The sequence below is a fragment of the Uranotaenia lowii genome, chromosome 2 (genome assembly GCF_029784155.1).
Source record: "Uranotaenia lowii strain MFRU-FL chromosome 2, ASM2978415v1, whole genome shotgun sequence".
Taxonomy (NCBI): Eukaryota; Metazoa; Arthropoda; class Insecta; order Diptera; family Culicidae; genus Uranotaenia; species Uranotaenia lowii.
Window position 1 is genome coordinate 137,025,025 of NC_073692.1, and position 26,060 is coordinate 137,051,084.

The 26,060-nt window shown below is 37.1% G+C and overlaps 2 protein-coding genes across 3 annotated transcripts; one reads left to right on the top strand and one right to left on the bottom strand.

Moving 5' to 3' along the window:
- On the top strand, positions 1 to 25,276 carry LOC129745586 (myosin-2 heavy chain). 2 transcript variants are annotated; one of them, XM_055738740.1, is made up of 19 exons: positions 1 to 475; positions 1,077 to 1,491; positions 16,803 to 17,015; positions 17,081 to 17,318; positions 17,373 to 17,608; positions 17,667 to 19,138; positions 19,400 to 19,856; positions 19,932 to 20,259; positions 20,325 to 20,484; positions 20,545 to 20,696; positions 21,789 to 22,068; positions 22,122 to 22,513; positions 22,579 to 22,691; positions 22,949 to 23,855; positions 23,923 to 24,128; positions 24,186 to 24,318; positions 24,393 to 24,617; positions 24,685 to 24,933; positions 24,992 to 25,276. In XM_055738740.1, the coding sequence occupies exons 3-19, from the start codon at positions 16,834 to 16,836 to the stop codon at positions 25,091 to 25,093; spliced, it is 5,832 nt and encodes a 1,943-aa protein (XP_055594715.1). In that variant the 5' UTR covers positions 1 to 475; positions 1,077 to 1,491; positions 16,803 to 16,833; the 3' UTR covers positions 25,094 to 25,276. The 2 variants fall into 2 exon arrangements, with proteins under 2 accessions (XP_055594715.1, XP_055594716.1); XM_055738741.1 differs by having other exon boundaries at positions 1,300 to 1,491.
- LOC129745587 (Y-box-binding protein 2-like) lies at positions 20,495 to 25,475 on the bottom strand. Its single transcript, XM_055738742.1, has 3 exons — positions 25,314 to 25,475; positions 20,728 to 21,726; positions 20,495 to 20,663 (listed from the first exon to the last, which is right to left on the bottom strand). The coding sequence occupies exon 2, from the start codon at positions 21,716 to 21,718 to the stop codon at positions 20,912 to 20,914; it is 807 nt and encodes a 268-aa protein (XP_055594717.1). The 5' UTR covers positions 21,719 to 21,726; positions 25,314 to 25,475; the 3' UTR covers positions 20,495 to 20,663; positions 20,728 to 20,911.
- Between the last annotated feature and the right edge of the window lie 585 nt (positions 25,476 to 26,060).

The window sequence follows — 26,060 nt, forward strand, 5'->3', positions numbered from 1 at the left end:
CAGCAAGACCTGGTCAGAAATTTTCTCACGATTCAGTCGAGTTTCAGCCGAAGCCGGATCGAGATCGCACAAATTTTTGCATAGTCGCGTGCGCATCCCGCAAGAGCACGTGTTTCCATCTCGTTCGCGCATCCGGGTCAAGTGGGAAAACGGAAAGGGATAGCACACTGTGAATATTCTTTTTGAAAAGTGTGACCTGCTGCTGCGGTGCAGATAAAGGAATTTTCGCCTCAATTCCTTTTTCCGCAATAATTGGGTGATATTCTGGTTTCGAGACTGGATTTCGATTTCGACGAAGCGTAAGGCGCAGCAGTTAAGGATAGTTGCTATTTCCGATTGTTTGTCAACGCCAAATCTAGTGGGTTAAGTGCGAATAACGAGTCCGAACTTTTGGTTGAATTAGGTGCAAAACCATAGGCCAAAATGGTCTAAAAATTTTGCGCAGAAGAGAACAGGATAAGCAAAAATAGCTGAGGTAGCCTATTTTTTCTCACGTCAATGAATCACGTCAATTAGGTGTTCATAAATCCTTACATCTAAGAGTTTTGTGGCCATTAAATCGAGTAAATATCGATCCAAGTGCTAATTAATGGGCCAGAAAATCATCTACATCTAAAAATACTGATCGTGGTGAAGATCATTGAATTGTTTCACGGTCAATGGTTCTAGGCATCGAAAGGAAGCGCCGCTGATTGTGACTAACAGAAGCGCAGAAAATACCTAGAACGTCTCAAGTGAAACCTTCGAAAAAGAAGTATTGGATCGAAGCTTCGAAGGGAAAATCCAATTGAAAATTTGGTGCCTTTTTTCACTTTTGCAACGATTTTTTACCTTCGAGGGTGCTATTTTTAAATCGCCAGCAAACATCATCTATAATACAAGAAGAGAAGCTTTGGCGCGAGTGGTAGAACGTGTACTGTGTGTCTGCATATGATATTGCTCTCCTCTTCTAAATCATTGTTACGCAATTCTGTGACCATCATCTCTCCATCTTACACTTACAATTCGACGACCACTTCTAAAACGTCGCAAATAAAGGAAAATACAAGTTAGTGATTCTTTTTTTTCGCGGTCAGCAACCACTCCCGAACAACTGACATCCGACAGGCAAACGGCCAGACCATAAAGGAAATGGGGTTGTTGTTTTTGGAAAATCTTACGTCTTTTCCACTACTTCTCGGTTCATGTGTATAAGTTAAGCCCGTCGTGCGGGAAATTCCCTGCGCTCAAGTGCGAAAAAGATGTTGCAACTTGTGGAACATGGGAAATAAAATGAATCGTTGTTTCGAAATTTATGAGTTATGAATCAGCATAAAGTTGTGTATCCAAACGAGAGTAAATGAAATTGGCGAGAAGTGCCGGAAATTCAAATAAACAGACGCAGACGAAGTAACGGAAAACATAAACAGTGAATAAAGCGTTGCAGTTGGAGAATGTATTACGTGTACAATTGTTACAGTTAATACATATTCGATAAACAGTAAACACAAGGTAAGTTAGGTGTGAATTATTTGGGGGAAACCTAAATTTTTGAATACCTTTATAAAAAAAATACATTAAAAATCTAGTTCAGGATATAGAATTAAATTTTAAAATTTCAGAAATTGAACTCAGATTAAAAACTGAGTTCAACTTCTGAATGTAGCTTTGAGCAGATTTCGGATTATAAATCAGAATTCAGATGCCGAATTCTGATTTCGAATCCTGTCTAAGAACTATGATTCATATCTAGACTTTTCTATTCTATAGCTTAGTTTTGGAATTGCAATCCGACGTAATTCAACTTTCCATGTTAAAAGTTCAAAATTCAGATTTGAAGTGCATTCTCGATTCAGAACACAGATTTAAGTTTTTCGGTTTGTTGTTTTTTTTTCAGAATTCAAAATCAGGATCCCGATTTAGACTCAGAATAAAAATTCTTTATATTCTTCCTTCAAATTCATAAAAAAGATTCAGAATTGGAATTCAGAAATCTGAATCAGAGTGAATAAAAAGTTTTTATTTGTTTAATTGCAGATTTTCGAATTACAGTTCAGATTCACATACAAAACTCAAATCTTCCAATTCTATATCAGAATTCTTATTGAGATTAAATATAGAAATCTAATTCAAGGTAATTTAGATAATTCTGATTTACAGTTAGAATTCACAACTTTGATTCAATACTCTAAGTTAACTTTTAATTTTAAAAAATAATTCCGGAAGACAGATCTTTCGCAGCTAGATTTGTTCCTCTGTTTCTTTTCTTGAGCTTAGAAATTGGCTTGTAAATTCGTAAAAATGTATTAAAATATGTCACATGAAGCACTTAATTTTTTGTTCGAAAAATCATGAAGGCTAAAAGTAATAACATATAGTTGAAGATGATACAAGGGAAAAGTTAGTCAAGTAACTTAGATTGAAAAATTGTGATGATTTCAGCACATCAATTCGAACGGGAGAAGAACTAGCTCAAACAAAAAATTCGCTCAGCAATACATCCGTCCTCATGAAAAAAAAAACATTTCAATATCATACTGATCAATATTCATTGGCAGATTGAAAATTGAAATTTCAGATTACTGATATCACTACTCAATTAAGCATTCATTATTTTATTTTTTTTTATTTGGGACATTTTACGAACTACAGGTCGGACTCGATTATCCGTTCAATTTTTTTTAGTGATTCTGTTCACGCTTTTTGAAGAATTTTGGTGGCTGCTTAGTCGTTTGCTGCATAACTTCATGATGTGTCTACGATAGAAACCTCTCAATGTGCTTCCAAACACGTCATTTGTTTAGGAGTTGAACGATTGCCAAACTAATTAGCTTGCAACTATCCATCACTATGTCAAATATTTTAAGCTAGCTGGGGTAATTTAATACGCTATATCGGGATCATATGACATGTACCGATAGCGTTTTTAATGGGTGTAGGAATGTTATTAGATAAGGTTACTTTTTTTTGCACAACTATCATCCAACTGAGACTTATGTTGAAGTTACTCTATGGAGCCACAGTTTCTTCTACAATTTAACGATCTATGTATATTATACTCCCAAAAGAATGCAAAGCCGTAAGTCACGAGTTATTAACAAAATTAAACTTATTTCAGCTGCTATAATTGTTTTTTTTTTCTAAAATCCAATTAGTTTCTAAATTCTAAGATTTCCTTTTAATTTTCCTAATTACAATTTATAATTCATTTTATTATTCGAACGGTGCTTGATTAAAGTTGAGCTGTACTGCCGCTGCTGGCAAGTCTGTCCCATATGAAAAAATCAACGAAACGAGAAAAACGGCTTTTTATTAACTTTCGTGGATTTCTTGGTTGAAACTTTCCTTTTTCTATTTCTTTCTTCACAGATATTAAGATAATTGTTGTAGAATTTCGTCCATTGTTTTTTTTTGCTTTGAAATTTACTGATGCAGAGGAGAAAATAATGATAAGGTAGCCTTGCGAGTGTATTTCGCATGCGGGTTAAATGTACCCGAAAAGCTGGCCCATAAATATTCGGCTATTCTTCTGTAAGTTGATCATTTGATTCCCACTATCTGCGCAATGTTATTCACTTTACTGGCTGTTTACTGATGGAAATAAGTTTGAAATGATGTTTAGGACGCATCTCGATAAAGACAAAGTAAGTTTATCATAAGAATTGAGTAGGTCTTAAATAAAATAAATAACAACGTTCCATGAATTTAACAACCTGTACCTTCATCTTTTCGGAAGTTTTTTGGTCGATGATCTTTTAAGAAAGACTATAAATATAAATAAAATTAATTCTGAATCAGAAACAGCAAAGCATCTGGGCTGCAAATATATTATGAGAAAAATAAATTCAATATGACTTACGCGTTTGCTATCAGGTACGCGTATTTTGGGTCATAGATTTTATGAAAGTCCAAGCATGACAAAAACTTAAAAAAATATGGCTTTGTAGCTAACAATTTTCCATGTTTTACAACGAACAATAAGATTCATGGGAAATAAAAAAACAGTTTGGTGGAATTTACCCATAATGCTAAAAAATTTTGCTTGCAAAAATTATGAAAATTCTAGCGTTACATTTCATAAGGGCGAAAACAGCAGTTAGTTCGAAACAAAAAAAAAACGCGTTTGAAATTTCGGAACACCTATTCAAATCCTTTTTTTAAAAAAATCGATCACTTTTTTTAACAAAACAAAATTTGCATTATATTCATTTATTGTTCGATGGTTATCTAGAACTTGAACTTTTTGCACTAAATTTAAGAGATTTTCGAGTTTCGCCCTTTTTTGTTTCGATTCCAGTTACGCCTGCAAGTTTCACCCAATTGATCGGCAGTTTTTGTTTTGGTTTTGAAGTTTCGCCCATTTGTCCTACATGCAAAAACTAATTAGGGAGCATCCATAAATGACGTAGCTTTTTTTCGACTTTTTATACCCCCCTCGCTCCCCCTCGTAGCATTTCGTCACAAAGTCATAGACCCCCCTAGATAATAACGTAGCTTTAATAACCCCCCCCCCCCCATTTTTAAAAATCGGTTTTTAAATTTTACTTTTATTATCAGCATTTTGCAAGAATAATACAAAAAATTACAAAAAAAGGGAAAGAAGTTATAAATGGAAGTTTAAAAAAGCATATCAATCAGTCGGTCCAAATTATCTCCATTCGGGATTCCAATGAAATCGTTGGGCAGCTTTCCTCCATCGTCTGTTCGGCTGGAATAATTGCATCTGCGATGTCAGCTGCCTCCACTCACTCTCTATCGTCCTCCGGAGTGATGACCAGCACTTCGTGTCCTCTTTTGCCTACAATTCGCTTTAGACGAATCTTTCTATCCGAGGCTGGGGCCTTGTGGATTTTGCTATGCTCCTTTTGGAGAACATTTGAAGCAAAATATGAATTGCATTTCTTGCATGTACGCTCCTTGATACGCTTGAAAACAGTCGGGCAGTAGGAGTCAAAAGCTACATGTTCAGACTGGATTGAATTAGGCATAATTTTGCTCAATTTTGATTTTTTTTTTTCGATATTTAATTAAAGCTACGTAGCTTTACTTGGACCCCTCCCCCCCCCTCTCGTCACACATCGTCACACAAAGTCAAACTCCTCCCCTCCCCCTCATATGCTACGTCATTTATGGATGTTCCCTTAGGCCGTTTCGTTATACACGGTCAACTCAGTTAAGCCTATAGAGTATTTCCTGAGACAGATTGTAGTAGGGTAGCGTTTTGTTTTTGTTTTGAAAAATGTAAACACCAACTGGTCGCCATTTTGATCTTTGATGATAAGCACTGTTCAATGCTTTCTTTTAAAAACTTCTTTAATTAAAAGCATCAACATACCTTCATGTCTCAACTTGTTATGAATTTACAAATCATTAAATAAAGAATTTATATTCTCCTCACCAAGGTGCGCTTGCAAAACCACAACTATTGCATTGCCAATTTTATTTCGTTACTATCTGGTCATTGAACATGCGTAATGTTGTTGTTATGTTTACCCTACACTCTAAGGCGTTATAACCCAAAACCAAGTTGGAATGCCGCAAAATCGGATGAAACTGGCTCCCGACGAAAATGAGTTTGAGGGGGTTTTCCCAAACTTGAGAATAAACGTCATTCTCACAACTTAATTTTGGGGCATGTCATTCGGGAGGGATTTTTCGTTTCAAGAACCGCTTATTAAAAGGGGTATATATTTTTAATGAATATTTTTTTTTTATTTATGATCAATAAATTTATTTTATTAAAAAAAACTTGTTTCAATCGTGTGACCATGGCATGCAGGAATTATACTTTTTTCACATATCGAGAACGCAACTTAATAAAACCAGACTTTTTGCCATCGGAAGGCACAATATTTTCGCCGGTCCGGAGAGAAAGAGTACTGCCAACGAACGTAATTGATCGAAAATTTCGGATTGATCTGAACGATGGATCCGGTCATTCAGCTGGAACCTCATGGATCTAAAATGAAACAGTGAGAAGGCTTAAAAAAGTATACAATGATAAATACGAATAGTATTTAGCTCATCTTCGTAGTAACCGGAACTGCTGAATCGTTTCCAAAACATCGGTTATGGTTCGTGTGTTTTCTCATGCAACAGAGACTATTTTGGATATAAACAAATGTTTTTTGGTGCTCCGGATTACAGTAAATGGACGTTTCCATTGGCGAATACATTCTTCCTCCTCCCGACTTCCGGTCAGTTATTTTTGTTCCATTTTTAGGTTAGATTGCTCATTATTCCAAATCCGCCTGAAGCAAATGCAACAGATGAGCTGGACACGTCTGGAAAATTCTGTTTTAGAATAAAAATGTATATAATTAAATCAAAATTACCTTCCGATCCAATCCAATCCAGACAATTTTTTCCAAAGTGACCGACTTGTGTTTGGGAACAAAACGAAACTAACTGAAAACAAAGGGAAATTTTTTTGGGGTATTCAGTTCGAGCTTCGAACTTTGATTTTGGTATATTGACAGCAGCCCAAAATTAAGAAAGACATCCGAACTTTGTTTTGATGCGCTGGCGTTCTTATTTTTGGGTTGTTTTGATTCTGAGTGTACCACGATATGCCGAGAAAATGTAAACATGAGAAATCAGCTGTTCGTCTGACAAGTGGGGAAATGCCTTATTGGCACTACACGAATAGCCAAATTTACCACATTTTGAATAGGCGTAACTTCACGTTCCATAGAAAATGCATCAACAGGAAGTTTCGCCCAATTGAATTTTATCATTTTTTTTAAAGATTTAAGTGATTTGAAGATGAAACCGCGTTTATTGGGTTAATTCTAGAGTTTGTTTTGATTAGGTCGTATGAACCACTTGGCATGTTTTAAGAAAATCGATGTTAAAGTTCCGAAACACCTTTTTAATTCTAATTTACGATTGCTGGTCAAATTCATCTGCAAATGCGAAATTTAATATAAAACTATAAGCAGAACATGATGATGTCCTTGAAATTTGCATTAAGGGGGGGGTAGGGTCTAACGGGTATAAAAAAACACCATTTTCACGATTTTTTTCTAGAGCTATCGTTCAAACAAATGTATTCAAATTTTTTGCATTATACAAAGCATTGTTAAAAGAACATTTAGGTTTTTTTTTCGTAGAAAAATATTGAAAAATGAGCCGGTGACGGAGCATTTTCGAGGATGCCTTTTAGAAAACAGGATTTGCGGTGGACACTGTATCTCAGCACAGAATCATCTGAATTCAAAAAATCAGAGCAAAATATTTTTAATAGATGTTTTTCTGGACCCCAACGTTTTTATTTAACTTAAAAATATTTTTATGAAATTTTTGTGACTGTTTGAAGTAAAAACTACGATTTTTCACTTAAAAATCCGCCATTTTTCACCTATAAAATCTCCCCAAAGTAAAAAAATCAAAAAAGAAAAACGTTGGGGTCTGGTATTTTATATGTAGAAACTATGTTCCAAATTTGAAAAGAATCGGATAAGTAGTTTTCAAATGACGATGTCCACGGACTTTAAAAATGTGCTTTCGAGAAAAACGCGTTTGAAGTTTCTGCTCTTGCTTTCTTGTAGTATTAGATAGGAGGAGATAAAGGCCTATAACTTCTACAGTTTTGCTTCAATTGACTTGAAAATTTGACACAACATTCTTGAAATGTTTTACAATAAGAAAATAAAAAAATAAAAAAATCGATTTTTTGAAAGTGTTAGACCCTACCCCCCCCTTAATTTATTTCTTATCAATAAAGATGTACTTACGAAATATTGCATTTTTCTTTTGGCGCAAACGTCCTTTTGATCAATAGATAATTTTGTGTGCATAAGCTGATTTGATTGGCCCAAATCTTCACTTATTAATTCAAAGTTGATTGAAGAAAGGCTTTAAATGATAATCCTATCCAATTAGTATGCGTAAATCCTTGATCGATGGTAATTTGTAATTACTTCATTGCGATGGTGGCCATTGAGAGTCCACCCAGACATTTCCGACCACTACCATATGTAGGTGCTACTGGCCGTTCGAGGACGGTGAAAAAGCATCCATCTCTTGATTATTTTGTTTGCCTCTGAAATGAAGGAAATAATACTGACCACTCACACAGTGGAAATAGTGAAGCTTATGGCACTCACCCAACACCAATTTTGAGCCATTTATTACATTAGCACAGCTATGATCACTCCTATGGAGACAGTTTCTTTTTATATTCAAACGAATTTTCATCAATTTGTTAAGAACTTTTCGCGACGAAGCATTATGTCGTAAAAACCAACCTGCCGATTTGTTTTTAGCGACCTTTTGCATCACGGCGGCATACACGGCAATGCAAAATGACGTAAAAACCAAATTGCACTCAAAAATGAAAAAGTCAACATATGTACGTCCTAAATTCAAATTATTGTTTAAAAATTATTTAATGATAAAATGAAACCAATTTTGTACCAAAGATAAAATACATGTTTATCACACGTTTGCAGTGAATAACTCAATTTTGGTTTTATTGGTTCATACGACCTAATCAAAACAAACTCTAGAATTGGAGTTTTGTTTATCGCCGAGCTTTAATGTGATTTTTATTTATCGACGTTTTCGGCGAAATTAGAATCAGTATTTTACCAGTTGTCCAGACGTTTCGAGCTACTGTGGCTTTTGCTCCTCTTCAGTGGATACTAAAATTATATTTTGAACAATAAATTGTTTATCTAATTTAAATCTTACAAACGACTGGCCTTCGCCTATGCTTATTTGATTCGGGACATTTTTTTTAAATTTTCGTTTACATTTGTATGTTAGCGTTTGTGACAATTTTTTAATTACAGTCGTAAGCTGTCTTAAAATTACAGGAGTCTATCTGCCTATTGACTACATTGTTGTCACCTCTAATCTTAATGTAAAAAGTTTCAGCTGTGATTCTTGCATTAGCCTGTAACTTTTTCTAAAATCTTTGTATTATCGAAGTCGAAAAGGTGACCAGTTTCCAAATTATGTTGTGCTAGTCCAGTGCTTTTGTAGATACATTTGTTTGATGTTGTTTTAATCTGAGGATTGTAACAAATTCATTGATCAGAATTAGAACTGTATTAGAACGATTTGAGCTTGAGCTTGCTATCAACTACGGTCTACCTACGGCCCCTCCTGGCCATTGGCATCATGGTTGCACTCCGAGATCGGTTCGAGATAATCAACATTGCACAATGAACCAAATGAAAGATTGCTGGGAACAAGCAAAACAATCTCACTGTGCAGTTTTGAGAATCTCAATATTTATCTTGAATAACCACGCCGGCCAAGTCCGTGTTGTCGATAGAGGAAGGGAAGTGCAGCAAATGTGATGATTTGTTTTGCGGAGACCGGCTGTACGCCATCCCTCCACAAATCTCACGCTGATTGTTTGGGGGTAAGGGTTATGCGGCATGGAAATCATTTTGGTAAATGATATGGCCACTTAAAGCCTGTTCTCCTGATTGTCTAAATTCCCTATTGCAACTCCTGGTTCGGAAGTATCTGATTGGTAACTAAGCTTAATGATTCAACGGAAAGCGAGTCCTAAACTCAATTCCCTATTCTGATTGAAAGCCTTACTCAGAATTTATTTTTCTCGTTTGCTGTATGTGAATAAGATATATTAGAAATGCACAATCAAATGTTTCTGATCAGTAATAGAAACCTTTTAAATTTTTGGATTTTTATCATCTGATCAACAGTTTAATGAAAAATGATACTTTATTTTTAAATCCCCTAATCACAAAATTTTAAGTTTTGGTCCTTCATATTTTTTCCCCTATTCTCATTTTCATTGACTATTCAAAGATAAGAACTTTTGGATTTTTTTTCTCAAATCAATCGTTTTCAAAGCTGAACACGTTTTGAAGAAGAACAACAATTATTTTTGTTTCTTCATATACTTTTTAAGAAATTTGAATTTTTCGCGTCTTTTCTATTCAACGCCTACTCCGAACTTCTAACTGTATTACAACGATTTTTGAGATAAACTGAAAAATGATGAAAATGCATATGGGACAGTCTTGCGAATAGCGGCAGTGTGTGTTGTATGTTGAAGTTACTCTATGGAGCCACCGTTTCGTCTACAATTTAACGGTCTATGTATGCTATACTCACGAAATGTATGACAAGACATGTAAGACATGTCACGAAAAAGGCTATTTGAGGAACATTTTGTAACTTCCATGCTCGCATTCGAGAAAATAAGGTAACGATTCCTTTTGGGATCTATGTTTAGCAAAATTCGAACAATAGAGCCAAGATGCCAGGTGGTTTCGTCAAAAATCAGGACAACGCGAAGCTAAAAATCAGGATTTTTCAGGACACCCCTTGATTCATGAAAATAATAAGCAGCTCTTCTTAGAAAAGACCATTTAAATATCATCTGAACCGAAGATTACCATCTGTTAAATAGGTTTCACTATTTTATAACAGATTTATTAGATTTTCTCATAGTTTAACTACAAATTCGATTAAATTTGAGAGGTTTTTATGAAAATCAGGACAAATCAGGACATTTAAGGGACCACTTTTCAAAAATCAGGACAACTCGAGAGTTTTTGAAAAATCAGGACACCTGGCACCTCTGCAATAGAGGCACAGGTTTAAATCGATATGGGACTTTAGTTGGTTGTACTCCATTTCTCCGAAAACTTTTCCCCAGAATGAAAAATCCCAGAATTTCAATTACCAGAAAACCACTTTTCCAGATTTTTTTTTTTTGCCAGAATGGACCATTTCCCAGAAAACTTTTCACCAGAATGGACCATTTCCCAGAATTTTTTTTACCAAAATGAACCATTTTCCAGAAAACTTAATATATTATTCCAAACGGGAATTTGAAAAAAGGCCGTCGGAAGCGGCGGCCCTAAAACATTGGTCTAGGTCTGCCGGGGCTTCCTAGGTCTGCGTGAAAGCTAGGGGTGAACCCTTAGACCCGTCCGCCACGCGACAGAGTGAAGGACAATACATCTTTCAAGTTCGAACGCGCAGCGTGAGAAGTCGAATGCCAAAACGGTTTTTTGAAGGTCCATGGTTAGCATTAAATCAATTAAAGTACCTACCCAAACCGTAAACAAAATACAATATTGGTTCTGAAATAAATTTAATTGGAAACTTTCAAGCTGTGGTTTCATTAATAAAAATCCTTTTGAAAAATTAAATTTTGAATCAAATTAAATTTACAAGAATTCATTAGAAAAATTTAAAAAAAATACTGAATTAAGAAATTTGGGAAAATGTGCCATATTATGGGCAATGTTCCATTTTGGGAAAAAATTCTGGAAAATGGTTCATTCTGGGAAAAAGAATTCTGGTAAATGGTGCATTCTGGGGATATTTTTTTCTGGGAAATGGTTCATTCTTGGGTTTGATTTCGGGTATTTGTCATTCTGGGGAAAATTCATTCTGGGCAAAAGTTGTTGCTTGGTTTAAATATAATGGCTATCTCATATTTCTGTCTTTTGGAAATCAGTGAGGTTATAATATAATATTATATGGGAGGGGGAGAAGTAAATAGGTCAAGATCAATTATAGCATGCAGAGTGCAGAGTTCTAAATTGTTTAAAGTATTCTTTGTAATGTGTTCTTTCCGAACTATTGACAGGTTTTACCAAAAAATGATGCATACGATGATGTTTTTACGAAAACAAGTTTCAAACTTGAAGACGCAAGTAACCCAAATAAGCAACTGTTAGTAACCCAAAGTAACCCAAATAAGCAAACGTCTCTAATAAAATAAAAAAAAAAAGTTTCAAACTTTACAATCGTTTTTCTCGGTTAGCAGTTTTTACACATGGGACTCATATGCGAATAGAGGCAGTATAGGGCCGAATAAGTGCCATTTTTTATAGCTTAAAGCTCCCCTGAAATTTTGGCGACATCACACCAGCGCCAAGTTTTTATTGACGGATTGGGCAGTTCTCCTGACGATACCAAAAAGCATTTAGAAGCAAACGGGTTGTTGAATGTAAAAGAACTACTTTTTTTCTTTGTATATGTATAGTTGTAGTGCTATTTTTATAGTCATCTAATGATAATGTAATGTGTAAATATTGTATATTTACATTATATTTACATTTGTGGACAAGTGAAAATATCATCTTTTAAACGGCTTATTTGAGGCTCTCAGAGCCAAAGGGGTATAAGTGACAAAATGGTCGATTTTGAGTTAATGATGCGAAACGATTCTAAACATTACAAACTGATTGATGATTTTTTCGGAATTTTAGAATTTTAATTACATTCTTTCACATTAGAAAGAAAAATACACATTCCCGAAAAATATATGGAAAATGGCCAAACAAATCAATTTAAAAGCTTGTTTTTGGGCCTCATTTCAAAGTTTTGTAATTACAAAGTGTTTAAGTTCCAATTAAAAAAAGAAACGATTCGATTGAATAGCGCATTAATGGACGAATATGTTTAATCAGCTCACTTTTAATTTTGAATTAAATACAACTTAAATTTTGGTATTCAAATTTGCTTGTTCAAAACATCGATGTCACTCTATGGAGCCACCGTTTCGTCTGAATATTAACACATCGCGGACCAAATACGAGATATCTTTTTTCCGCTCTCCGCGAGCTTGCTACACTTTTAAGCATAACTCAAATGATATGGATTTAATAATTAAATATTAAAAACTTTGGATAGCTCAAAGATAAGATTTTTTTCTTAATTTGGTTCTATGATTTCTGTGATATAGTATGCCGAATTTCGGCGTTTTCCGGCTAAGATTTCATCGCAGTTTTTAATTGACTTATACATTCTTTTAATGAACAAAGTATACTTTAAGACAGGCATGTCAAACTGGGGGTTCGCGGGCCGCATGCGGCCCGCCATCTAGGTCAATGCGGCCCGCGTAGCACGTCTTAAATTGTCACAAAAAAACACCACTGATTTTTATGTAAAATATTACTGCAAAAAAAAACTAAAGCTGAATGTACCGATTTAACTGATTTTGGCTGCGGCCCTCTATGTCATAAAAAAATTTTAATGCGGCCCGCACACCTAAACGAGTTTGACATGCCTGCTTTAAGAGGTATGATGAAGCTGTTATATTTTTCAAGGGAGAAGTTAGAATACTTTAGAAAACAAAAACATACTTCACTAGAATCTTCAAACAAGACATTTTAAGAAAGCCATGTAAAAGTATTGCATAGAAACTCGTATCCGTCCGTATACGTTCAGATTCTACACAAAAATGTCACACAAAGTATTTTTGGCATAACTTCCGGGCTGTTGTAGAAAATGTATCTTTTTTTTGGCAAATTATATCATTAATTTTTCAATTTCAACTATTTACTACGATTAAACTGTCGGTGGGAACTGTGTTTATGCGAAAAACAGAAAATATTGTATAAATTTCAATCGCGTTTTTCTCGTCTACATGTTTTTTTCACATGGGACAATCTTGCTTGGAACGGCAGTATGGAAATCTGAAAAACGCTTTGGGATTAATAAATCAGCATGCCAGAAGGCGAATTTCGATTATTGATCTGCTTACAAAATATCGATGAAAATGATGTGCTGTGATGATGTGTGAACTAGACTGCTCAAAATTTGTCTGGGAAATTTCAAACTTGTGAAATGTTATGCGCTGTAGGCTTAAATTGATTCTAGGCCTTGTATCGGATCTCATGCCAAATTTGGGCCAGATCAGATCACGGGAAGGGGTAGCTCAACGAACCTGAAGTTTGTATGGGATTTTGAGACATTTTGTTCGGGAGGAACATGAAAATCTAATTTTTCATCAATAACTTTGGCCCCGTTCTGCCGATTTCTTTTGAATACGGTTTTTCTTAAAGCCAAACATGACAATGACAAACATTTTATCCCATGACTGCATTTCAATTTGAGTTAAGATAAAAAAAAATAAGATTCCAAAAATGGGCTAACTTTATTAAGAGTTATATCCATCACTGTTAATGTTGCGAAATGTTCGACGCAGTGCCTAGTTAATAGTGATGAATATCACCCTTAAAAAAATAGCTCATTTTTGAAAGCTTATACTTTTTTTTCATCTGCATTTTGATTCGAGTTAAAATGAAAAAGTTATTGATTTTCATCTTAACGCGAATCGAAATGCAGTCTTTGGATGAAATTTTTATCATGATTCAGGCTTTAAAGAAAATCGTATTAAAACAATCGGCCAAAGAGGTGCAAAGTTATTGACGAAAAGGTGGTTTTTGATATTTCTCCAGAACAAAATATCTCAAAATTCCGTACAAACTTCAGGCTCGTTGAGCGACCCCTTCCCGTGATCCGATCTGGCGCAAATTTGGCAAGAGATCTTGTACTAGGTCTAGGATCAATTTTAGCCTACAGCGCATACATTTTTCAATAGTAGGGTCATTTGAATCACTCTAATGCGCACCAGAAATAAACGTTTTATTTAGTGGCTCCAGAGAGTTCTATCTAAAAGACGAATTATTTGAGATCTTGAATATTGTACCTACTACAGGCTTTCAAATCAGAATATCAAAAGAACAGATTTTCCACTCCCCCTGCCAAAAATGTTGAGATGTCGTCACACCTGTTCTCGAGCAATTTTTGTTGAAAGGGATCTCAGTTCATGTGCTTCAAATAAAATGTCGTAAACAAACAATCTTAAGATTGCCAACCGAGACGTACGATATTGTCAGCTTTCGTTTTCTTCCTATCTCTTTCTGATCGTTAGGAAAAAAAACTGTTTTGGCAAGCTGCAAAAGTCAATGTTTTCAGCAGACCTGCGCACAAAGATTCGCCTCAAACATAACCTATACCACTGACTGGCAGACACGATCATCATGTTCCTACTAAATCACAACGAACGCGATAAAATCAACACTCAAAGCAACAATTTATAGCACGAAAACGTAAATTACACCAACGCGTGAAAAAACATATGTTACCAACACTTGGGGCCCTTTGCTATTTGCAACTGTTCCGTTGTTTTTATGAATGAAGGCGCGTTTGTTTAGCGAATGGCACGTGGGTGTTGAGTTATTATTGAATATGATCAATGCAAGAAGAAATGCATGTTTTTGGGAACAGGTTTTTTACTCAGTTCCTTTCTTCTTGGGATCATATGGTTAAAAATAGTGCATTCTTTGTTAAACTTGACCGGCAAAATGCTGAATTTTATCAAATAACTTATTATGGAAATAGATGTTTCAGCGTTATCTTTAGGCTCGCTTTGATATGTTTTAATTATAACAGTTCAAAAATATTTGTTAAAAAGCGCACATTCAATTACAACTAAAATAAGTACCATCAAGACGCCATCCACCGCCCAGTTAAGCGGTTTTTCAACTTCAAACATGTGTAATAAACAAACGACGGCATTTTTTTATTCGCTTTCTTTTCCAATACATCCCAAAACTGCTCTACTCTAAATAAAAAATTTAGTGGAATGCGAAAAATGTACGCTTTTCAAAATAATTAACTAAACTTTGGGGTGTTCAACTGGCCCTATTACCGCCCACTCGACTTTTTCGGGTATCGATAATGTTTTCTTAAGGAAAAACTATCTAAACAACACGGAAACTGTTCTTTTTAGTATTTACCATACAACGAGCAGTCAAAACCATATTTTGGCTCTTTAGAGAATACATTTTGTGACATTTTTTCCGCAAATTTAGTACAAATTTTAACAAAGTGCGTTGACTGACAAAATGATGATTCCCGGCAAAAAACCTCAAGTAACCGGTTACTTTCAGCGATAAAACAACATTTTCTAACATAATCAAACTAAATGCTTCTTACAATTTACACATTTGACACAATACATGCGTTAAAAACAAAAAAATTGTGCGTGACCGGTCATTAGGAACCCACACTTACCAATTACCGCCCATCACTAAACGTTTCAAAAAACAACAACTATTGAAAAAAATCGAAATTTTTTTGATGCCATTCTATTCTACGAAAACAAAACTATCGTTTCAAGTCGATTTTAGGTCCAGTAGGTACTATCTAGTAAACAAAAACCCTTTTTGCCCTAGGAGTACAGTAATGCTTAGTTTGCTAACAGGCGTCGAATTCAATAATTTGACCGGAAACGAAAAACCAAATATTTTATTTCTGGCTATAGTTAGCATAATTAAGTGATGTTTTTTCAGTGAAATAGTCGAACAATGATGCCGACACAGAACACAGGTCTTATATTTGGAGAAAACATCCCAGTTTTTTCAAAATACACACAAAAGGGTGATTTTGGGCGGTAAATGGTGTCTGGGCGGTGAATGGCGTCTTGATGGTACCTAGATAAATATGGAAAACAATAAAAGTTTTTCACGTACCTTCTTGTATCCACACAATCTGGCATTTCCTGACGCACTCCGGAGCATAAATATACATGCATTTGTGTTGGGAAACTCTTTGCTTAGCATGTTTTTTAATCATTTAGGTCTTTCACACTCTCAATTGAATAGATTTCAGGGCATTCGCTACACTCAAATTCACTCTTCGCTTCACAACTATTCGGCAACTAACTGCCCTTGTTTTCTTTTTTGGTGTATGGTCTTCAACCCAGAAGTCATCCGTCTTCGTGCACCTTTTTACTCTAGGTTCGAATTATTCAACCGAAGCGTAGACTGCTTTCACTTTTTCACAAAAGTTTTTTAAGAACATCGGAATTTTGGGATTTGTATAAGTAATCATACTCTACATGCTGATAACACTGATGCTGGTCCACCACTTTTTCTGTTGTACGCCCTTGAAGCATTTTGCAAGGCAAGGCTAACCTGAATTTAAGTTTTAATAAAGGACCCTTTGATATGACAGTCTAAAAAGCGTACGAATGAACTGAGAACTATTTAAACGTAGAACACTGCATTTCTTTTTTATCACTTTCGTTTCAGAATACCAGATTTTCAATAACTATTATCTAAGATGTCGCACCTGTTTCCAAGTGCAAAGGGTGATCAGTTATGTCCGCTTGGATTTCACCCGCAAGTGCGCTGGCCTACACGTTGCAAGCGCTGCTTCCGTGACTACAAGGAACATGGGAACAAACGAGGCGGAGAAGACATAACAGCTTCCACACCGGTCCTGCCAGGCTCATCCCAATCGCGGTAAGCATCTAATCGAAAAAAGATTTGTGCAATTGAGTTTTCAATTCATATTTATTTCTCGCTAGGAGTCGCGATGGGGGCAGTAGCACAAGTTTGGACAAACCAGTGCGAAGTTGGACGTCAACTCAGAACCTGTACAATTCCAATGCTGGTCAAAATCAAAGTGGGATATCGATTGGTCCCCCCAGACCCGCTTCCTGGGCTTCGACCCCAGACCTTGATAGTATTCTGCAGAATGTGAAAGCTGACCTGACAGTAAATCTGACGCTCCCACGTCGAAGGCACACAACCACGTTTGATAGTGTAAGCCATTTGTAACGTGTATTTGTAACAGAATAAAATTCCAAATTTTTACAGTTGGACAACTTGGAAACCACAGTCACTATCAAGAGACCACCACTTCCTCCCATTTTGAAAGTGGAACCGAAGAAAGATGAGAACAAGAAGGAACTGGAGAAAGCCGAAGATCAAGGGGTGGTAATTGAAAAAGGGGACTCACTAGCAGAAAGAGTGCGTAAAATGAATCTCATGAAACGACAAAGTAGTACCGAACGTGAAACTCTGTCACGTGAAAAATCGGTTCCTCTGAAAGAGTAAGAAAACTTTAAAAATATTTTTATTGAACTGATTATGATATGACAATCTTTACAGGGAGGATCATACAGCCACAGGCTCCTCCGTAAGTTTAAAATTGCCTAAAGAAATTGAACCCGAGAAGGTGGAACGAAAACGTCGTGTTATTAAACCCATTCCAGAAACCACAGAAGTGGAAGCACCGAGCAAACCTCAACTATCACTAAGTAAAACTACAATAACTTCCACGAAAGCCAGTATTGGTGCTTCAACACTTGCTCCAGTGAAGGAAAAAGAAACTAAAAAAACGAAGACTACTAGCGAAGAATCCGTTAAAGATACTACGAAAATCATACGTCGAAAACGAATTGATGCAGGGCCTTTTGAATCTGCTTCTAAAACGGACACAATTCCTCAGAAGCTATCCTCTTCCAGCCATACTGCCCCTAAGCCAATAGTCGACGCGCCGTTAGCCAGCAGCAGTAGTGATGATGTTAAATTTCTTTTCTCGATCAAGGATAACAAATCGAAACTGGACGAAGACCTACATTCGATTTCTACCGAAACAACTGAAACAACTATAGTTGATAACTCAGATAATCGTGAACTGCAGGAAGAAATTGAAAGTCTAAAACGTGAACTGGAAACCGTTAAAGCACGTTGCGATCGAGCTGAACGAGAGAAGAGCGATATACTTCTTCGTCGACTAGCTTCAATGGACACCGTCTCAAACAGAACTGCAGCATCTGAGGCACTCAAGTTACAACAAAAAGTAAACGAACAAAAACAATTCATCGAGGATCTTCAAGATGAAAAGAAATTTCTTTCTGCTAAAGTTAAAGAGCTGGAAACGGATGGTAAAACACGTGGTGTTAAAAATGTAGAAGAACAGCTTCGTCAAAAACTGGAGCAGGCCGAAACATTATGCGAGGAACTTATGGACGAGAATGAAGAAATTAAAAGGGAGCTTAGAAACATGGAAACAGAAATTGAAGAAATGCACGATAACTTCCGCGAAGATCAAGCCGACGAATATGCTTCGTTGAAAAAAGAACTGGACCAGACAACCAAAAATTGCCGGATTCTTTCTTTCAAACTAAAGAAATCGGACCGTAAAATTGAACAGTTGGAAGCTGAAAAGGCTTCTTTGGGTACCAATACGGATTTAGCTACCCGCGTTAAACAACTGGAGGATGAATTGAAGATAGCAAACGAAGTAGCACGGCGATTACAAAGTGAAGTTGAACAAAATGAATCAAATCCTTCGACTCCGACGACTAAGAAAGCCCCAGCTTTAGGTAAAATTGGTAAATCAACCTCTGCGGACAACAAAATTTCTCGGGCGTCACTAACCCGAGGAGGATCCCAGGAAGATCCAGTGCAACTATTACGCGATCTCCAGGATTCTTTAGAACGGGAAGCGGATCTACGCGAACAACTTAAATATGCCGAAGAAGAAGCTGAGGGCATGCGACGAAAATCGGGTCGAGTGGAAGAAGAAAATGAATCTCTCATGATGCAGCTGAAGAAGATGGCTTCCAAAGCTAAAAGTACTCAATGTTTTTTTTCTTCTGAATGTCATCGGAATCTCTAATATCTATCTAATAAAATAACTAACTTCATAAGGCGTGTTATACTAATCTCATGCTTTACATAAATAAAAAGAATTTTAATTTATAATTCACTTACCTCAATCCAGTGCTCCTTTTAATAACATATTTTCATGTTTTATATGATCACAAACCTGCAGCCACCCTCTATTTTCTCTATAAACTTTCAATCACAAATGATATTGTTGAACTTTTTTCTAGCGAAAAGTTTCTTCGGGGCTGGCAGGAAACTCAGTCCAAGTCCACCAACTCGTCGTGCTGTTCCAGAAGAGAAGGACGAAGGTATATCGGACGAAGATGATCCTGCCGAATTGCGCCTGCAGCTAGAACTGAACGAACAGGAGACTGCGGTATTGCGACGCAAAATCGAGGAACTAGAGAGCGAAAACAAACGTAGCCGCGAACATGCTAAAGAGTTGCAGGAAAGTTTAACATCGAAAACTAAGGAAATGGATAAACAAAGCAAATTTCCTCAGTTATTTGGGTCGAAGTCCGGCAGTTCTAAAGATCCACTAGATGAGAAAAAGATCAAAGTTATGGAAGAGGAAATCAGTGAACTGCGCATGAAACTAATCGAGAAAGATCGAGAAGTAGAAAGGGTACAGGCAGAACTTAGCATCGCGAAGACCAAAGGCGGAAAATCGTTAACTAAATCCAAGTGAGTTTATATTTTATTTTCTTGCAACAAATCTATCTAGAACGATACCCATAAACCAAATTTCCTTGTCAACAGATCATTAGATGCCGACCAACAGATTCAAGATTTGAAAAGACAACTACAGGTCATTGAACAGGAGGCAAGTGTTCTTAGAGAAAAAACCCAAACACTGGAACAAGAAAATGAAAAGCATTGTACGGAGATTAAGTCTCTACAACAACGAAAAACTACACCCGCTAGTGAAGCAGAAACCAAAAAGCTTAGCTCCACTATTCAAGAGCTACAAAAGGAAAAGAGTGAGTTAGAAGGCAAACTCAAACGCATCACTCAGGAATCTACTGCTAACTTACCATCGAGAACAGCAAAAGCTCCAAATGATATGCACACAAAACTTCAATTGAAGGTAATTTTTAAATAATGAAGGTATTATGATAAAGATATCGGAATACAATAACTATTTTTTCCTAGAAAATGGTTGAGGATTGTGAAAAGGAAATTTCCGAGTTGAGGGCTATCGTGGGTCGTTCGGGTGCGATAAACATTTCCTCACTAGAGAGTGAGAAAAATCAACTTGAATCTGATCTAAGGGAGTCTCGGGAGCAACGATCGAAGCTGGAAGCAGAAATTAGTAAGCAAAATTTTACGTACCAGATGTTAAAATATTTATTGTAATGTTTTCGAATTTCAGAAAAGTTGTCCGCTTCAAAGGCATCCGCAGAACAACAGGTTGTTAAATTAAATGATGCTCAGCGAACAGTTCAAAAGTTGGAGGATGAGAATATGAAACAGAACGATAAAATCAAAGTGCTGGAAGAAAAAATTACAAAAGTTACTTCTTCGGTAAGTAGTTACGTTGTTAAATTTGTCTTACGTGTTGCTGTGCTTCGAATCTTATAATCAGTTTTTGTTCAAGCAAACGAGTCTGCGATGTAGTTTCCGAAAGAGATTTCTGCATGTTCTAATTGAACAGTTTCAATGAAAATAGAATTTAATTTCTGTCTCTGTTTGTAGCATTGCCTATACCATAAATGCTTGAAATTCTACATTTCTTCCAATCAGGCTAATGATAATTCGTCAAATTCTTGTTGTGCTTCAATTAACGCCATCTCTTCCAATAACGCTGCCTCCTCCTGTTCGTGTTGGAATGAGGGGTCCATTAATAAGTTCTCTATTGAAGCTGATACTTTCAATTGCTCAAACGTCAACGATTTGTGAATTAAATTGAGGTTTTCCTTTATTTTCACATCTGCCTTGCTATCCGATGGTGAAGAACCATCTCCAACACCTTTTGGCCTTTGCTCAACGTTTTGTTGCTGTGGGGTCTGGCTAGAAGTTGGTCGACTTTTATATTCTTTCTTTGGGGCAACAAATGGACTGCCCTTTACCCTAGTGAACCCAGGTCCCGTCACTTTGGAAGCGATCAATCCAAATTCCACAACCTCGCCATCGCCAATGGATTTTTCCATGTGTCGACTGTTCGGTCTCATGATGCTACTCTTATGCACAAAAACATCCTCTCCAGTATCATGCCGAGTGATGAACCCATATCCGTCTTTTACATTAAACCATTTAACGGTCCCGGTGATGCGTTTGGTAGGTGTTCCTTCTCTTGTTGAAGGTCGTCCCTTAATGGCCGTTGACAAACTGTTCTCTGTAGCTGGTCTTTCTTTAGTCAATGGTACGTTTCGGTTAGATGGTTTGTTAGGGTTTGATTTTTTATCCCGAGTAGATGGTCTTTCTCGAGTTTTCGGCCTTTCATTTTTCTTAGATGGTTTGTCATCGGTAGGTTGACGTTGATGTATGCGTTGTTTTTGGTTCGGTGAACGTTCCTCCTTGGCTATTGGTCTTAGTGGGGGATCCATGGTGTAGGCTGGAAAGCGTTAATTATAAAACGTTTTTCAAACAGTATTTACGACGTGTTTTATTTTGTAGATGAAAGCTACTGAAACCAACAAGTCGAAATTGGAAATGGAACTTAAAGCGGAAAAAGATAAAACATTGAAAACCGAGAAAGATATAGATACCTTACAGAGGGAAAAAATCAAATCTGAAAGCAAAGTGAAGAGTCTGGAAAAGGAACTGCAGCAAGAGAAGCTAAACGCTGAATCGTTGAAGGAAAGTTTGGAAAAAGAAATTGAAAGCATCAAACGACAATCTACAGCAGCAGATCCTGTGTCGCACAAAATACAGGAACTCAATATAAAAAATGAAGGTGATTTTTAATCAAAATTAAAAAAAAAATAACTTATCACGAAGTTTTTTCAGAGCTCATAAGTAAACTCGAAGATGAAAACAAACGCTACCAGCTTCTGGTATCTAAACATGAAACCCTGGAAGAGGATCACGTCATGTTGAAAGCACAGATCGAAAACTACAAACCGAAGCTGGAAGAGCTAGAAAGTTTGAAGAAAAAGTTATCGCAAGCTGATAATATAGAGGCACGTTTGGTTAAGGAAAATACCAACATGAGCCGCCGGTTGGTGGAAATGCAAAAGAGACAGGCCGAACTGGAGAGCAATATTGACAGCCGGTACACATCCTTGGAGCTAGAAAAGAACCGAATCAAGAGTTCTCTGGAGGACAAACTGCAGGAGTACGACAAATTGAATAAAGAAAACGAAATGAACGCCTACCAAGCTGCGCAGCTGCGAAAAGATGTAATTTTGGTTTTGGAAAGATTTAAAGAAAAATTAATTATTCTGTTTCTTCCTTTCTTCCATAGAATGATGATTTGAGAGGTAAATTGGATGATTACGAAAGAATCAACAAAGCACAGCGTACGCTGAGCGAACACAATTCGCACTTGGAACAGGAACTCAAAAAAATGCAGGTTCAGTAAGTACTGGGAAATCTGATGTTTTCGGTTCGTTTTAACAAATTTAGAATATGCTAAGTAGCTTATATTTTACTAAAGATATTATATTCTATCGCAATAGCAAATGTTTTAATGTCATTTGGCATAAAAGAATTATACATACACTAAGCCAAACGTTATACACCTACTTATCGAAAAAAAACATCTTTACAATCACCTCCTCTAAAATTTCGTAAAATGTTAATAAAGTTCTAACATTTTTGGTTGCTTGTTTAAGGTTGGAATCTGCAGAACTTAACGTTAAATCTGAGGTCGCTGCCACCAGACTACGGTACGAGCAACAAGTTACAAACTTGCACAACGAGCTAACCGGTTTGCAACGTCAATGTGAACGTTTCAAGCGAGATCGTGACACTTTCAAACAGCTGGTAGAAGCGGCCCAGAAACAGATCGGTGATATGAAGGCAAATCGACGCAGCCTGGCATCGGTTACTAGCACTAGCAGTGACGACGATGACAAATCAAAGATAGTGGCACTAGAGCAGCAAATAGGTTGCCTAGAGGATGAACTGAGCGAGGCCCGATTGGAAGCGAGCAAAGTACGCACCGAGTTGGTATCTGAGCTGAGTGCATCAGAAATCAAGATTTCTGAAATGCAATCCAAGATCAATGAACTGGAGGAGGAGAAAATTATTTCTGGTGGAAAGAGCAAGGTTCCTGGAACAAAAACTAGGCTAGAACTTTCCTGGCAGAAGGAACGTGAGGATATGCAAAGGTTGGTTCAGGAAACCTCCACATTAGCTAGAGATTTGCGACAGACCTTGTTCGAGGTTGAACGAGAACGAGACAAGGAGAAACTAGAATCTAGACGTAAGATAGATCAAATCAAAAAGACAACCGAAGAAGAGATCGAGGAGGGTAGACGAAAGGTAACGGAACTTCAAAGCGATTTACTCGAGTTAAGAGATGCGCACGCCAAGCTGCGAACTGCGAATGAGAAACTGAGACGCGATCGAGAGCGTTATGAGCGGGAAGGCGGTACCCGCAGAAGATTAGAAGCCGAAGGTGAGCGTAGAATATCGATTGTATTGCAAAGCATCGACGAGTTGGTGAGAATAGCTCCAGATATACAGAAAACACCTGGAAGGCCCGATACTGTTACGACCACTACAAGCACTGGAAAGGTAGATTGTTAACAGACTAGTGTTCAATTTTTCAAGCATGTTATGTGTTTCTCTCTTGTTTATACAGACTATAACAGCAAACACACCCATTCCAACACCTCCTATGCGCCACAAAAGTCCATCTCCCGGGCCGGATGGCGCTGCACCACGGCCACAATCAGTATCGTCAGTATTATCCCGACTGGCGGAGGCATCTGAGGAGCTTAGACGCTACCAACGGATGTGTGATGAAGAAAAAGACAGAGAACGGATGCGGCGTGGCGGCATGAGACGGTAAATACTTGAAAATAATACTTTCCAAAATCATAAACCTATAATGTATCTTTATAGAGCCGCCTCCCAGGAAAATGATTCCATCGAAGGACACACGGGAAGACCGGTTATGCGACTCAACCGGAATGGTGGCAGTTTGTACAAGAAAAGTCTTTCGTTGGATCAGTCCTTGCAAATCGAACAACCACAGGTGAGTTGAATTGTTTCCATGAGTCTTAAAAGCATGTTCTAAAACCATTTAAATAACGAAACTGATCTTTCCAGCTTATATGGAAAGAAGGAGATGACAGCATGTCATCCTTGCAATCCCTCGATTCTGAGTATGGGGCAATGATACGGGCCAACCGAGATTCCAGCCTCGATTCGCGACTTTCCGGAGGATCCACTCAGAGCGATATGCCCCGCATGCGAAAGAAAAAGCGTGGTATCATGGGAAAACTACGCAGCCTGAGCCTATCCCGGAATAAAGGAAGCGAAAGCGATTATTCGGTTAGTGTACCTAAATAGATTCAAGACCAAAAACAAGATTTGATAATCGATTTTTTTTTCTTGAAAGATACAAGGATCCGACTCCGATCTGAGTATCGCCGGTGATATTTCTTCTAGCAAGAGTAATTTGAAAGGCAAGCTGTCGGGAATGTTCCGGCGTTCCGGATCAGCTACCCGATCGAGCAGTAACGAAGCGCTAGACAGAGGAATGCAAAGACCAGTTGCTATTCAGACTCTAGGGAACGGTCCAGCGGTAGTGACTGGCCAACCACCAATTCCGCGACCAGTTTCTGCTAGCACACCGCATTTAGCAAGGGTACCCTCTTAATAGAGTGAAAAAAAAATCTTGACAATTAATGTTGTTTATATTGCAGCAAACCGGAAAACCGCCTACTCCTTCGATTGTTCCGGCACAAAGAAAGAGGGTAGTGGCTTCGCCCGGGCCGCCGCCGACCGGAACGTTACCACGGCAATAATTTTTATGTTGAAAGACGAATGCCATTTTACTGACAGACCAAGACAGTGAAAATTGTTTAAAGCGAAAGATAACGGCTTTATTTCGTGTCGATATTAGATAGAGCATTGAATTGAAGAAAAAAATGATTTATACCTAAGTTGTTTCCTTCCCGTTGAAATTATAGAATACTATTTGTTGAAATAAATTAAAATTATATCAAGAAAATTGGTTTCACTTACCCGACTCAATAAATCCTTGAAGATGACACTAACGACAACGATGAAATTTCGGATTTGGTCCCGAAACCGGTAATAGCCAGAGACGATAGATTCACTTCCGTTTTGCTCAGCACATGAAAAATGAATTTTTTCCACCGCGTGTTCTTTATCCAAGATGGCCACCTTTTCAAAAATTCAAATGTGGAAGGGCTCAAAACTAGAATGGCTCCCTTCAATCGGCACCATGATGAGATCCAGATATGGTGGTCTCACTTTGGCAAAAAGTACACACTTAATCTTTTCTCCTGTGGTCGGGAGGATTTCGTCCTGTATTTTCAACAGCTGAAATTACAGGACGATTTCAGGACAGAAAATCACTACAGGAAAACAACTGTCAAATGCACCTGTAGGTACGAAACGGTGTTTTCCTGTAATTTGCAGGGAATTTTGAATTGCTCCTGTGAGCAGGTGGCGGGTTCTTTCCGAGATGTTATGAAATTTTGAAATTTTTACCCCTCTTACCCTTGCTTTTCGGAAACTTGTAATGTTTTTCAATTAAAATAAAGACATGTTTTTCATTTTATAAAGCAATTTTTTAATATTTTATTTTTCACATTAAAATTACTTAGACGCAACTGCCCCCGCGGCGGGAATGTCAGCCGTTTGTTAAAAAAAAATGAATAAATTGAAACCACTTACACGAAATTTTGGTGGGCGAAGCATTTGGCTGGTATTCCGGAACTACCAGTAGACTACTTTCGCTGTCGC

Bases quoted from the DNA above. Each gene is read 5' to 3' on its own strand.
- LOC129745586 (XM_055738740.1), top strand. From the start codon at position 16,834: ATGTCGCACCTGTTTCCAAGTGCAAAGGGTGATCAGTTATGTCCGCTT. The intron at 19,857-19,931 runs GTGAGTTTATAT...CCTTGTCAACAG, and splicing joins AAATCGTTAACTAAATCCAA to ATCATTAGATGCCGACCAAC. The intron at 24,319-24,392 runs GTGAGTTGAATT...TGATCTTTCCAG, and splicing joins TGCAAATCGAACAACCACAG to CTTATATGGAAAGAAGGAGA.
- LOC129745587 (XM_055738742.1), bottom strand. From the start codon at position 21,718: ATGGATCCCCCACTAAGACCAATAGCCAAGGAGGAACGTTCACCGAAC.